This window comes from Gopherus evgoodei, chromosome 1 (genome assembly GCF_007399415.2).
Source record: "Gopherus evgoodei ecotype Sinaloan lineage chromosome 1, rGopEvg1_v1.p, whole genome shotgun sequence".
NCBI lineage: Eukaryota > Metazoa > Chordata > Testudines > Testudinidae > Gopherus > Gopherus evgoodei.
Genome location: NC_044322.1, coordinates 311,376,306 through 311,391,698, shown reverse-complemented (window position 1 = coordinate 311,391,698; position 15,393 = coordinate 311,376,306). Strand labels below are relative to the sequence as shown.

General features: G+C 46.2%; 1 protein-coding gene and 1 long non-coding RNA gene across 5 annotated transcripts in view; one reads left to right on the top strand and one right to left on the bottom strand.

Annotated features, from left to right (window-relative positions):
* YAF2 (YY1 associated factor 2) overlaps window positions 1–2,534 on the bottom strand; it is a 58,911-nt gene extending 56,377 nt beyond the window's left edge. For both annotated transcript variants that reach the window (XR_003998515.1, XM_030548954.1), the window contains exons 1-2: window positions 2,355–2,534; window positions 1,996–2,121 (exon numbers count right to left, since the gene is read on the bottom strand). Coding sequence is in view for 1 of the 2 variants with exons in the window: in XM_030548954.1 (XP_030404814.1) it covers window positions 1,996–2,121; window positions 2,355–2,380 (152 nt within the window). In the remaining variant the exon portion in view is untranslated. The remainder of the gene's footprint in view (window positions 1–1,995; window positions 2,122–2,354) is intronic.
* Window positions 2,535–2,592: 58 nt separating this feature from the next.
* On the top strand, window positions 2,593–15,190 carry LOC115647330. 3 transcript variants are annotated; one of them, XR_003999295.1, is made up of 4 exons: window positions 2,593–2,652; window positions 5,213–5,326; window positions 11,509–11,625; window positions 14,950–15,190. It is a non-coding gene; the product is annotated as an uncharacterized LOC115647330 (long non-coding RNA). The 3 variants fall into 3 exon arrangements; XR_003999297.1 differs by having other exon boundaries at window positions 5,093–5,326; window positions 14,953–15,190; XR_003999290.1 differs by having other exon boundaries at window positions 5,093–5,326.
* The last annotated feature ends 203 nt before the right edge of the window (window positions 15,191–15,393 follow it).

Here is a 15,393-nt window from a genome sequence, read left to right as displayed (position 1 = left end):
TTAGCCAGAGCTCTTGTTCAGGTCTTTGAAGCTTGTCTCTTTCATTAACAGAAGTTGGTCCAGTAAAAGATATTACCTCATCCACCTTGCTTCTACTAAAGATGTATCTTATTAAATTCTCTGAAAACTGACCAAGTGACTTAAGCAGAAAGCCAGTCTCATATTAATTTAAAGTTAGCTTTGAAAAAAAACACTTAAAAATTCATTATGGTTTTCTGAAAAAGAGACAGACAGACTCATCTCTATTCCTGAAATTATTTTACTCAATTCTACACAGTTGTGTATTCTAACACTGACTTACCATAAATTCATTGAAAAATTCATATTCAATATTGTTATGGTTTATGTCTGGAATCAAATATTAGAGGGGTAGCCATGGTAGTCTGGATCTGTAAAAAGCGACAGAGTCCTGTGGCACCATATAGACTAACAGATCTATTGGAGCATAAGATTTCCTGGGTGAATATCCATTTCGTCAGACGCATGTAGTGGACATTTCCAGAGGCAGGTATGATTCCTGCCTGCATATTTAGTCTAGAGATAATGAGGTTAGTTCAATCAGGGAGGATCAGGCCCTCTTCTAGTAGCTGAGGTGTGAACACCAAGGGAGGAGAAACTGCTTCTGTAGTTGGCTAGTCATTGAAGTTCTTATAACTCTTGATAAGACTGCGATTTCTATGGCCAAAAACTTCTTTTGCTAACAAGATTAACTGATAAGGTATAATAGTAGTAATAAAGGCTCATTAAATAAGTATTTTCTTATGCTAATGTGCAAAGGATTCTACAACTGCACTCTTGTTGGTTTTATAGAATTATCCATCCTCTAGTGCATGTTCTGAACCAGGAGTAATCAATAGGCGAACCGTGAGCCAAATCTGGACTACCAAACATTTTTGAACAGATCACAATATTTTTATTTTCTTATTATCATTATTGGGGGGGTTATTATTATTATTATTTCCTCTGGTGTCTGAACCTTGACTATACCTGGACTAAGAAATGATTACCTTGACAAAAAATAATTGACTATTTCTGTTCTAACCTATAATATTAAAACTATACAGATGTGTTGCATCCATATAATTCCCAGCATGCTTTCTGAAGGAATTCTAAAGAAAAAGGTTGTTCTAGGAAATCACTGATTTTCAGACTGACTTTTCTGTATAATAAAACTTGGCTAATTTACATTTCTTTTGTAAAATCAGTAGGTGGGGAATCGCCTCTGTAGAGAAATGGAATCTCTAAGGTGGAGTTGAAAATAAACAGGACAGTTCTTTAATGTTAGAGATAAAACAAAAAAAATTTAGGGATTTTTGTTTAGGTTTTTTGAAGAAACAGAATTAGGCTACTGCATAAAGAAAAAAATACTAATACAGGTAAATGCTTTAGGACGTAAAATAGCATAAATGTGACCCTAACCTGTCTTTTTTTCAATTAAAAAAATGAAAGTTTAACACATTGTACTTTGTACAGATATTTTCAAGTTGTAATGTATAAAACTAATTCTCATATTATGCTGCATGGAATTATTTTCATAATCAGGTGAATAAACCCCATAGGCGTTATATACAAAATGCAACATTGTATACGCTATTTTAGTTCAACATCCAAAAGGAAACCTGCTTGGATACTACACATTAATCAAAGCACAACAAGATGTGAGTCAAGCCCAGGGAGCTCCTAGCAATGAAGGGAGCTCACCTCTTTTTCCCCTCCAGATGATTTCAGACCTGAATCAGCTAGTGTCTGGACAGGTATTTTGTTAATTTCATAAAAGAAAATGCCTCTTAGCTGGCAGAGGCAAAGGGTTAAATGACTCTGGGATCAAACGCTGCAGCATTTCTGGTCCCTGTCCCTGCAGCCCGCGGGCGACAAAGTCCCCAATAAATCTGACCTAGTTCCTGCTGCAGCAGGCGGCTCCCTGGCATGCCGGGGCTGCTGCGAGCGGCTTGCCAGCGGCCGGGCCGGGCCGGGCCGGGCCGGCCGGAGACTCACCGGGTGGAGGTGCCCTTCCTCACATCGCACATCATGCACTTGAAGGCCTCGGCGCTGTTCCGGAAGGTGCACACGCTGCAGTCCCAGTAGCCCTCGTCCGAGGAGGGTTTCGGCTGCCGCTTCGGCCTGCAACACACACAACGAGGGGAGGGACAAAACAGGCAGGGCGGTGGGTCAGGCCCGACTCTCAGCCCGGCCCGACCGCCCCCGCTGCAGCCCGGCTCCCGCGGCCGCCATGGCCGTTGCACGGCTGAGCCGGCTCGCTGCCGCTGCTCCCGGTGCAGGTCGGGCCCGGCCAGGAGGCGCCGCTAATCCAGGGCGCGGGCGCTGCCGGCGCCAGGCCCCCGCGCCGCCCTTACCTGGTCGGGCTCTTCTTGTCTCCCATGCCGGCTGCAGACGCGACCCCGGCGCGGCCCTTTGTGTGTTTGTAAATAAGGAGGAGCGCGGGGGGCCCTGGCTCGAGCGGGGAGGAGGAGCCGCCGCCGCCGCAACCTCCAGCTGTCGGGGAAACTCCGGCTCCCGCTGCCGCCCGCCGCCCCCTCCTCCCTCACGTGTCCCCCCGCCGCCAACCAGCGGCCGCCCGCAGCCCTGCGAGCCCCAGGCAGCGCGAGGCGGCAGGTTCGCATCTGCCGGCGGCGCCGGAGGGACGCGGCTGCGGTGAGCGGGCGGCGGCCAGGGCAGGCGGGCGGAGAGCTGAGGCCACTAGGGCAGCCCGGGTCCCTCACCCCACACAGCCCCGGCTGTCGGGGTCGCCCTTTCACGGCCAGCGCCCGGGAGGCAGGTGGCAGGAGATGGGAACTCGTGCGTGTGCTGAGCCAGCAACCCCCCCCCATGTGTGGGTTGGGGGTCCCCGTCGCGCAGAGAGTGACGGGGTGGGGGTCTCCCGGGCCATTGTGCTGTCTCCTGCGCCTGTAACAGCTTGCCTAACAGCACATGGCAAGCAAGCTGCCAGGCGGCTGAGAGACAGATCCCTTCTCCAGCGCCGACATGTGTATTTCATATAGGCCATGCGTGTTTTGATGTATTACAGATGCACAGTGCATGGGCTGAAATACATGACAGAACCATTTTCTTATTACATGTAAATGAATGTCATTGCACCTAGGATATGTAAATTACACACAATGCAAGATTGCACCCAATCCTCAAAGCCAGGACTGATCCAGAAAACCTCTACCTTTCATCTCTTGAAACTACACCTCTTCCTGTGAGCCAGAGACCTGGCCTCATTTATCAGTCCCAGACTGGATAATCATAATTCCCTGAATATAAATATGAACAATAGTAAGGTTGCAGGTAGTACAGAATAAGACAGCCCACTTTCTCCACAGGTTAGGCCACATCAACATTGGCTCTTGGTCCATTTTCAGTGCCAGTTCAAGGCCTTGGGCATGCACTTCACAGCCATTAATAGATCTGGTCCTAATAGGGTTGCCAATCCTCCAGGGTTGTTCTGGAGTCTCCAGGAATTAAAGATAAGGATGAAACCTCCAGGAATATGTCTAACCAAACTTGTCAACTCTAGGTCCTAAGTACATGAGAGACTACATTTCCATCTATGAACTACCAATATAGCTGCATTCCCCTGGAACAATGCTGATCGAAGCTCAGGACAAAACACTATGAGAGCCAGAGTTAAGGCATTTTCCATTAAGGAGATCTGGCTGCGGAACAAAATTCCAGAAGAAAGTAACCTAAACTAGAATCTAACCACTTTAGATCATGCTGTAAGACCTCCCCTCTTTGATAAAACTTTCGTATTATCACAGAGTAACATTTACCACAATAATTAGACCCCCTCGCCCAAGAAAAAAAAATGTATCCCAGGCACTTCTGCCTATAACCAGGGTCAGAAGAGCAGAAAACTCCATGAAGTTCCATTAAGTACCTTGCTATGCCAGACACTGGTCCTAGTGTGACAGATGCAGGTACAAACTCATAAGATAATTGATCTTATCCAGCATTAGATACAAGGATACAAATAATATTAATATTTGTTCTTACAGATTCTTAAGTACAAATAAAATGTGATTAATATGATTTGCTCTAACAACGTTAAACAAAACACTAAGAATGTTCTTCTTTGGCCTGAAAGTTGCCCAAAAAGACTTTTAGCTAGGAATAGTGGGGTGTAATAAAGAAAAGGAAAATGTAGGCTGAAAATCGAGACGGACCTTCTAATAGTGAACTATATTATACTAAAAGGTTGTTTCCCCATTTCTTGGGGCATTCAGCTAGATGCTTGGATACTGTGAAGAAATCTTTAGATTGGAAATGACGTTAGAACTTGTCTCCTGGTGCACTTTTATTTATAACAGTCTCTACTGTATATGTAACTTTTTTTCCCCTTTCAGGGAGCAATTATTTTGAAATAACCCCTTTTTTCTTGACCTTTTCTCTGACATTATGAATTTTCCCATAGAAATGAAAAGAAAAAATAAAACTCAGACCACTGCCTATGAAACACTAGGATAAGCTGCTTTTTTACTATGTTGCAACCTAAGAGTAGCAGCTTTTCTCTTTCCTCTAAGGGACAATTTCCTGGGGAGTATCATTTCTGATCAGCAGGGAGAGCAACAACTGCTAATCCCCAACTATCATTCCTAACTGCCCACTAATCTTTCAGATTCCACCATTCTGACCCTGTTCAAGATACTTTAAATTTACCCACATGCGGAGGGCTAGCAGAAGACCTGTTCACCACTTAAGTCATAAGAACAGCGATACTGGGTCAGACCAAAGGTCCATCTAGCTCAGTATCCTGTCTACTGACAGTGGCCAATGCCAGGTGCCCCAGAGGAAGTGAACCTAACAGGTAATGATCAAGTGATCTCTCTCCTGCCATCCACCTCCACCCTCTGACAAACACAGATTAGGGACACCATTCCTTACCCATCCTGGCTTAACCTCCATGAATTTATCCAGTTCCCTTTCAAACCCTGTTATAGTCCTAGTCTTCACAACCTCCTCAGGCCAGGAGTTCCACTAGTTGGCTGTGTGAAGAAGAACTTCCTTTTATTTGTTTTAAACCCATTGCCTATTTAAGCCTTATTTTAAGCAGTTAAGTGATTTTCATCCTATTTGAATAACATTACAGAGAGAAGAAATACTATTTTCTGCATACCTTGGTACATTTATAGAGGCACAGGAAACCACCAGTGACATGTGCCTACACTTGATGTAACCACATCTAAAATATTGTTGGTCTGTGACACAGGACAGAGTGACTTTTGAAAGATGGATTCGTGCTCCAGGCAGTAGCGCTCAGCAGCATTCCTCAACCTAGGAGACAGAAAGAAGGAGAAACTTGCTCAGAGAGAGCAAGCTTCAGGTAAGTCCTGAATTTGGGACAGTAATAAGTGTGACGGTTGGATTACAGAAACCCCCTTGGGGCTGCCAACTGATGTGCCAAGTCTACCCCTGAACCTGCCTTTTTTGCCAGATTGGGGGGTTAGTGCCCTTCCTGCTCTGAGCCAGACCCGCTAGCCTTCCTGCGCTAACCCAGACCCAAGTTTCAACCGCATTTCCCAAAAGCTGCAAGCTTAACTGAAAATAACTTAAGAAGTGATTTTGTTTTTAACACTCAGTGCCCAGCTTTTAATGGGGTCCAAACCACAAATAAATCCATTGTACCCTGTATAAAGTGTTTGCCCTCTATAACACAGAAAGAGAGAGATGCACAGCTGTTTGCCCTCTCCTCTCCTCTCCTCCCCTCCCCCCCCCAGGTATTAATACATACTCTGGGTTAATTGATAAGTAAAAAGTGATTTTATTAAATACAAAAAGTAGGATTGAAGTGGTTCCAAGTGATAACAGACAGAACAAAGTGAACTACCAAGCAAAATAAAATAAAACATGCAAGCCTATGCCTAATATAGTAGGAAGCAGAACACAGATAAAATCTCACCCTCAAAGATGTTCCAAGCCTCTTTTACAGAATAGCCTTCTTCTAGTTTGAGTCCAGCAATCATTCATACCCCCTGTAGTTACTGTCCTTTATCTCAGTTTCTTTCAAGTATCCTTTTGGGTGGAGAGGCGCGCTCTCTCTCTCTCTCGGCCCAGCTGAAGACAAAATGGAGGGGTTTAAATAGACTCTCTCTTGTGGGTGGACACCCCTCCCTCTCCCTGTGTAGAATCCCAGCTACAAGATGGAGTTTTGGCACCACATGGGCAAGTCACATGTCCATGCATGACTCAGAACTTACAGGTGGCAGCCATGGCTCACATGCTACCTTGAATGTCCTCAAGTAGACTTCTTATGTGGATTGGAGCCTTCCAAGATCCATTGACCATAAGGTGTTTCTTGACTGGGCACTTAACTCATTCCTTTCTAAAGAAGCTGCCCAATGCCTTACTAAGGCTACTAAAAATCAAACCAGTACACAGCCAACATTCATAACTTCAAATACAAAAATGATATATGCATACAAATAGGATGAATAGATTCAGTAGACCATAACCTTTACAGAGATATGTTACATGGCATATGTAGCATAAAACATATTCCAGTTATGTCATATATACATTCGTAAGCATATTTCCCTAAAGCCTTATGGGGTGCAATGTCACACCCTTCTCCTGAACTTACTGCCAGAGACTTGGACACTGTCCATGGTGGAGGCAGTACATGCAAAATCCCTGTTTGTCTTGGTCACACTCCATATGGTTTAAAAGTACAGAAAGGATATAATTCATAAGTGTTCTAGCAAGTTTTGGGGTTCCTTATCCCCAGGTGCCTGAAAACAGGTTGGGGTGTAATATTGCTAACAGAATGCAGACAGCAATATTTGTTAAGGTGTTGGCGTCTTGGCATTTAGCCACCAATGCCATGAGGCAATGTGCCTCAGTTTTCCCTTCTACACAGCAGTATATGCCTGTTATTCTTTTGCTGCTGTGCCAAGCTTCCAGCCTGTTTACAGGTATAAGCTGAAAGATAACATGCTTGTGGGACTGTCTTATCACCATCCCTAGCATGTACAACAGTTTTTTTTCCCCACAAATCAGATATGTTCCACATTTTTAAAGGGTTTACCACTAGTATTAACTCCTTTGTCTTGACACATAGATGAAGTAGCAAAAGACACAAGATTAACAACAAATCTATGGCAGACAGGCTCTGTTCACACAATTTGGCTTGTTTAGTGTCTATTACCTTTTTCACTTACTTTGTGTACCATGATAGGTACCCTGATGCAGATTCTTCTTCCTCTTTGGAGAAGGCTTTTAATTCAGGCATGTGTTTGAGGCTTTGGCAAGGAAAAGGTATACTGCAACCATGCCTGCCCTCAGCCTCTCCCTCTGGAATTTCTCTGGGCTGGACCTCACACACTTGTGAAGTTTCCCTAAGGCAAAGTTTTCTTCCTCCTGCCTTGAAGAGACAGTTTTCTCTCTTACAAGTGTAGCAGGAACATCTTTCAGTGGAGTGCTTTGGATTGGTAAGACCCCTTTGGATACCCCACTGTCTGTTCCCAAAAGATTAGCTGTGGGGGCTCTCCCCTCCAGGAGATCTGACCCTCAGTTTTCCCTTAAACCCTGATCCACAGGAGATTTTTCACCCTCCTCCTGGGATAGATCCTCCCTACAAAAGGTGAGTGGACTCTCTGACCCCCCCTCACCTTTCATCTGTACTTCCCTCTCTGGGCTCCCCTCTGGGTCAGACACTTCTGTGTCCCCCAAAAGGGAAGGTGATCCTGGTCCGGATATGGACTCACAGCTACCAGCTATGACAGATCCTTCACTGGCCAGCAAAATCCCCCCCTTCCCTCAGGTTGGGCTTGCTTCCAGCTACAGAGTCCTTGGGGTCTAGTCTCACCACAGCAGTTATCAGCACCCCAACTTCCATCTTTGGAACACATGTCTGTGCACCCCAGGGCAGGCCCTGTCCCCTGCTGACCTGCAACTTCATGGTGGTCAGCAGCTGGGATGGCCTCCCTGCTACAAGGTGGAACATTCCCCTCCCGCAGGCAGCTGATTACAGGACAGGAGCTGGCTTCCTCCAGCCCCTCCCTCTGGGACTTGCCTTGAGCCACAGGGCTACAGGAACTGGTTACAACTATTGCTCCCAAAGCTGCAGTCTTTACTGCCACAGAGAAGTTTAAGAGACACTCTCCTATTCCCCCAGCAGTCCACGTGACCTCACAACCTCCCCCCCCTGGGGTTTTAGCACAGGATTCCTTCTCGCTGCTAACAAACCCTAGGACAGTTCCTGCCACATCAAAGAAATCATTCCTTAGTAGAAACAGTGCAAAATTGTGTGCCACTATTGCAACAGTCAGCTTAGCCTGCAAATGACCAGTTTTTATGTGTACCTTAGCTAAAGATGCAAGGACTTTGTAACCTCCCACCAGTTCTAATTCTGCCATTTTCCCTGGCAACAAATTCTTCTCCTGGATCAGGTCCCTCCTGATCACAGAAATTTTGGTACCTGTATCTCTTAATCCAATGAGTAATTTACCATTAAGTTTAACAGCATGCACATACTCACTGCTTGGTTGGGTAGAAGCAACCTTTACAAATCCTGTGTGGAAAGAGGCTGCAGTCTGGCTCTGAGACACAGCAGCTTCATGTGTTGCCTGTTCCCACTTAGCCAAGGACAATTATTCCTCAGGTGCTCAGTGGACTTACAATGATAGCACCTCTTGGGCTCCTCTGCTTGTACAGGAGATTTGGGATGAGTAACGGGAATGGGGAGGTGATGGCCCAGCCTCCTTTTTCCCAGGGGTAAAATGGTGATTTTGCTTTCCCCTAATCCTGTACCCCTCTGCCAGTGGTTTATGCTTAATTGCAGCTTGTGCTTGCTCATTAGAGTCTGCAACCCAGCTAATTTACCCACTTCATTCAACTTTTTGTCCCACAAATACTGTTTTACATTACATACTTAGGAATTGTTTCTGAGTAACCAAATTACACATTCCTTCAAAGCTTATAATGCCTTTCCCCCTCACCCACTTATCTACCAAATTTTTCATTTCATTTACATAAGCCATATTACTCAATTCAGATCCCCTCTTAAAACTTCAGGTGTAAAGTGAAACTATTTCAAAACCAGTTCCTTAAATTTACCATAATTTGAAGCATCATTAATAGGCATTTTATTGACTATGTCTAGAGCTCTGCCAGTTAATTTTGCTATCAATGTCATCTTTTGATCTTCAGGGATAGCATAGAGGGTGCATAGTCTCTCAAAGGTGATGAAACATTCAGCAATATCGCTGGATTCATCATACTGTGGACATAGTTGCTCCCATTTGTGAATTTTTGGGGAAGTGGAGTCAGCAGCTGGAGGGTTTTGTCTCTTCAACTCTGTAACAGCCAGTTCATGCTTCTGGACCTCAATCTGGGCCTGTATTTCTCTCTCTTAACTCCAGGGCTCTTTTATGGGCAGCCTCCTCCCTGGCTGTTTCTGCCTCCATAGTCCTTCTGTGTGCCATTGCCTTTGCTTCTTTGAGTTTCAATTGAAACTCTTGGTCCTTTGCCTTCTCTTCTGCTTCCAGTCTAGCCAGCTCTAGTTTAGTAGCTGCTTCACTGGTAGTCATTTTCCTGCTTTCTTGCGCTGGTCCACACTCCCTCTCCAGTTCACTGAAACTGCGATGTGCTCAGCTTAGGGGCTTCTTAGGGCTGGTCTACACTGGGAGTGGAGGGTATCGATCTAAGATACGCAACTTCAGCTACGTGAATAGCGTAGCTGAAGTCGAAGTATCTTAGATCGATTTACCTGGGGTCCTCATGGCACGGGATCGACGTCCGTGGCTCCTCGTGTCAACTCCGTTCACTCCGGTGGAGTTCCGGAGTCAATGGGAGCACGTTCGGGGATCGATATATCGCGTCTAGATGAGATGCGATATAGCGATCGCTACCCGCCGATACGGCGGGTAGTCTGGACATACCCTCAGTTAACAGAGACTTTCCCAGCACCCAGTGTTCAGCATTTCTGGGCAATTTGCAACCTGTGCAGTTCTAGCTTCTTCTGATCTTTACTCTTACTTTTCTGTCCCTACTTCCCTTACCCAAAATAAGCAAACAGAAAATAACAAACTAGTAACCAGTTTGTCTGTTCTCCAGCCACCACACCAAAAACTCATTTAAAATCACTACCAATATCTCAAAGCAATCAGCTGTGCCTATGTCCATGCATGACTCAGAACTTACAGGTAGCAGCCATGGTTCACATACTACCTTGAATGACCTCAAGTAGAGTTCTTATGTGGATTGGAGCCTTCCAAGATCTGTTGTCCGTTAAGTGTTTCTTGATTGGGCACTTAACTTGCAAATTCCTTTCTAAAGAAGCTGCCCAAATGCCTTACTAAGGCTACTGAAAATCAAATCAGTACACAGCCAATATTCATAACTTGGAATACAAAAATGGTACCTGCATACAAATAGGATGAATAGATTCAGTAGACCTTTACAGAGATATGTAGCATAAAACATATTCCAATTGTCATATATACATACATAGGCATATTTCCATAAAGCCTTTTGGGGTACAACATCACAATAGGACATTACAGAAATGTACTGCAAGGGAATATCTCTAGATTCTTAGGTGAACTTTATTCCCCTTTTCCCTGCAAAATGCAGCACCTAGGAGCACTTTGTCCATGCACAGGATTTTTTTTCCAATGACATCCTTAACACCAAAGATCGCTATAGCTGGCCAGTGGTCAGGCAGCAGCTCCACAGTTCTCATCAGTCTTGTTCTTTCTGGAGGGGGCATCGCCAAATCATATACAATGGGCCTGAGACCCTCCTGTCCTTTCTACTCCCTTTGGGGTTCTGTCACAGCAGAGGGGAGTAGGAGCAGTATAGAGGGACCCAAGCCCCCCACTCCACCGGGTCCAAATCAAGGGCTCTAACGGTATTCCATTTGGGGTATGGTCACAGTCATAGCAGTATCAGATTAGTCTGCCAGGGGGACAATATCCCATTCTTTGGGGCCTCTTACAGGTTTCCAACTCCTACAAGAGGAGGAATATGAATCACTTCTTGCAGACTGGCCTTATCAATGCTGTAGTCACTATTCCACAGCTCCAGGCTTTAAATCTCACTTCCCAGTGCAGCCTATAACTTTTTTCCTCCTTCCTCTGGGTTACCAGTGCCCTTTCAAACTGTCCCTCCACCTGGAGTATGCTCTGCAGTTGGTAAGGGGTGGAGCTCTCCCTAACCCAGTATTGCCTTATGCCTTGCTCTGGTTTAGTGTGTAGTCTGTAAACCCCATCCCACACCCTCCTCCTTAGCTCCAGAGTCACCGAGTGAACTTGTGTTGAGTCTTCCTGCCTCCACCAGTCTTGTGAACAGAAGTTTGCATTTTTATAATTCATGCCAGCTTGATGTAGCACTGTGAATTGGTATGGTTGCAGAGACAACCACCACCTCACTCTGGAGTTATGGTCCTTCAGGAACTGTAGCCATCAGAGGGGACAGTCACCAGCTGGAATGGATGGCCCCATAGGTAATAGAATAGGGCATCTACAGACCTTTTTACTATTAGGGCCTCCTTCTCTATTTCTGAAGAGGCAACTTCCTGGGAGAACAACTTCCTGCTGATGTTGAAGACAAAAGGTTCCCCTTCCCCTACTCCTTGTGACAGTACAGCTCCAAGGCTGACATCGGATGCATCCATTAAGTGTGGTATGTAATTATTGTTTAAATCAGCTTCTGTACCAGATGACTGGAGGATAGCTAATGTGACAGCATTTTTTTTTAAAGGCTCCAGAGTCAAACCTGGCAATTAGAGGCCAGTAAGCCTAACTTTAGTACAAGACAAATTGGTTGAAACTATATTAAAGAACAGAATTATCAGACTATAGTGGGGCAGCTGCCCCACTTCCACAGAACAGGGGTTGAAAGCAGGCCTGGAGAGGGCTGTGGCTGGGAAAAAAGAGTGAAAGCAGCTGAGGGAGTAGCTGACCACAGGTGTGGCCAGCCCAATCAGGCCACAGCTGGCCCTATAAAGGGGCTGTGAGCCAGACACTGAAGAGTTTTCCTCTAGCCTGGGAGAGAGAAGGGCTAGTTGCCTAGGAGCAGCCTTGGTAAACCCCCTGGCTGTGGACCTTGATGAAGGTCTATGAAGAGGAACTGGGGCTGTAGAGATGCAGCCTGGAAATAGGCAGAGGCAGCTGGTCCTAACCCCTTGCCAATGGTGAGTGGCCTTTAGAGACTGCAGTCTGCCCCAGTGAGTGGGGGCTAGATGATGACCCTCAGTAGCCACTGAGGCAAGGTGGGTTTAGAGGGTTAGGGGTTCCCCTGGGAGGGGAAACCCAAAGTAAGGGAATACTGCTGGGGGCAGAACCTCAAGGTAAAGGGGTATTGGGGTCTGGAAGGGATATTGGGGGCCCTAATGCAGGTGAGCCACTGGCCAGCAGAGGATGCTCTGGAGTTGAAAAGAGCTAATTCCCAGATGAACAGCAGGAGGTGCCATGCTGGTGAGTCTTCACTTTGCTACACAGATGAAAACAATTTGTGGGGGAAGAGTCAGCATGGCTTTTGTAAAGGGAAATCATGCCTCACCAATCTATCGGAAGTCTTTTGAGGGGGTCAGGAAACATGTGGACAAGGATAATCTAGAGGATATAGTGTACTTAGACTTTCAGAAAGCCTTTGAGAAGTAAACAGTCATGGGATAAGAGGGAAGGTCCTCTCATGGATTGGTAACTCTTTAAAAGACAGAAAACAACGGGTAGGAATAAATGGTCAGTGTTTGCAATGGAAAGAGGTAAATAGTGGTATCCCCCAGGGGTCTGTAGTGGGACGAGTGCTGTTCAACATATTCATAAATGATCTGGAAAAAGGGGTAAACAGGTAGCAAAATTTGCAGATGATACAAAATTGAGATAGTTAAATACAAAGCAGACTGCGAAGCGTTACAAAGGGATCTCGCAAAACTGGGTGACTGGGCCATAAAATGACAGATGAAATTCTATGTTGGTAAATGCAAATTTTGCACATTGGAAAACATAATGCTTACAAAATGATGAGGTATAAATTAACTGCTACCATTCAAGAAAGAGATCTTGATGTCATCTTGGATAGTTCTCTGAAAACATCTGCTCAGGGTGTAGCCAAAAAAAAACCCCAAAAGAACATTAGGAACCATTAGGAAAGGAATAGATAATAATAAGACACAAAATATCATCATGTGTCTACATAAATCCATGGAATACTGTGTGCAATTCCGTTCACCGATCTCAAAGATATATTAGACTCTGAAAAGGTACAGAGAAGGGCAGCCAAAGGGTCTGTGACAGCTTCCATATGAGGAGAGATTAAAAAGACTGGGACTTCTTATCTCGGAAAAGAGATGACTTTGTGGAGAAAGTGAATAAGGAAGTGTTAGTTACTCCTTCATATAACACAAGAACCAGGGGTCACCCAATGAAATTAATAGGCAGCAGGTTTAAAACAAAAGGAAGTCTTCACACAGCACACACTAAACCTGTGGAACTCATTGCCAGGGGATGTTATGAAGACCAAAACGATAACAGGGCTCAAAAAAGAACTAGGTAAGTTCATGGAGGATACAGGGCTGGTGCAACCATTTAGGCGACCTAAGCAGTTGCCTAGGGCACTAGGATTTGGGGGCGCCACTTTGGCAGCGACCGTGGTAGCAGGATCTTTGGCTGCTCTGGTTGCCGCCAGCATTTAGGTAGAGGGAGCTCGGGCAGGGGAGCGCAGGGAGGGCCGCCTGCTGCAAGTAAGGGGGGTGGGGGGAAGGCAGGCAAGGGAACTTCCTGCCCCAGTTCACCCCTGCCCCGCCTCCTCCCTGAGCATGCCATGGCTACTTCACTTCTCCTGCCTCCCAGGCTTGCGGCGCCAATCAGCTTAGGTGCCGCAAGCCTGAGAGGCAGGAGAAGTGAAGTAGCATCGGGGTGCTTGTGAGCAGAGGTGAGCTGGGATGGGGGGGTGCCTTGGGGGGAGGGGAGCTGCCACAAGAAGAGTGCCCCAGGGTAGAGGGGGAAGGAGCTGCCGTGGGGGTGGGGGATCTCGGGGAGGGGGGGGCGCAAGGTGGAAGTTTCACCTAGGGTGTGAAACATCTTTGCACCGGCCCTGAGAGGATAGGTCCATCAATGCCTATTAGCCAAGGTGGTCAGGGATGCAACCCCATGCTGAGTGTTCCTAGCATCTGTTTGCCAGAAGCTAGGAGTGGATGATAAAGGATGGATCACTCAATGATTGCCTGTCCTGTTCATTCCCTCAGAAGCATCTGGCATTGGCCACTGTCAGAAGACAGGATACTGGGCTAGATGGACCACTGGTCTGACCCAATATGGCTGTTATGTTCATTTACAAAATAAGACTTCGAGAGGTCAGAATGAAACAAAATGGGTTCCTGGATCCAGGGCCAGCTCCAGACACCAGCAGAGCAAGCACACGCCTGGGGCAGCATTCCATCCATTCTTGGGGCAGCACAGTCCAGGCAGCACTTTTTCTGTGCCTTGGTGGTTCAGGCAGTGGCAGTCTAAGCACGTTTGGAGGTCTTTTGTAGTGTGGGTGTGTGGCTTTTTTTTTGCTTCGGGTGGCAAAAATGGTAGAGCAGGCCCTGCCTGGATCAGTCATTCTTTTATTATCTGGAAGGTTTTGCCAAAGGCTTCAGTCCAGTAGGTCTTCCCTGGTGAGGCATCTTTCACCAGTTATGTTAAAGAGGTGGTGATCATGGCAAAGTTGGGGATGAACCATTATTATAATGTGCTAGCCCCAGGAAACGGCACACCTGTTTCTTTGTAGAGGGGATAGTGCAGTCTGACAAGGCCTTCACCTTTCCCACCAAAAGGCATAATTATTCCCCAACCACAGTGTATACCAGGTAGTTCACTTGTTGGTCAATCGACATTTGGAGGGGTTGGCTTTCAGTCCAGCTTCCTGAAATGCCTGTAGGACTGCTGTGGTCATCCTACCCTCTTTTCTCGTTCTGCGGGCGCAAATGTTTCAATGCGGCCTCTATCCACTCCATCCCAGAAGCTGGTCCAGATTCGAAGGCAGAAAAAATGAACTCAAGAAGACATGTTCGCCAAGCTCATGCAGTCCTCTCGCACTGATAAGGCCCAGCTGAATACATGGAGGCAAACAATTGTGGAGTCTTGTAAAGCATTACAGGAACACGAACAGAGGAGAGACGCACATGATGAGAGCAGGCAGGACGCTATGGTCGAGCTCATGGGGGAGCAAACTGACATGCTCCGCTGTATGGTGGATCTAATGTGGGAAAGGCAGCAAGACCAGTCTTTTGCTGCAGCTCCTGTATAACTGCCCTCCCTCCTCCCCAAGTTCCATAGCTTCCTCACCCAGATGCCCAAGAACATGAGTGGGAGGCTATGGGGATCCACACACTCAACCTGAGGATCGCCCAAGCAGCATAAAGCTGGCATATGCAAACCTTTGATTTGGTTTCTCAACTTGTCC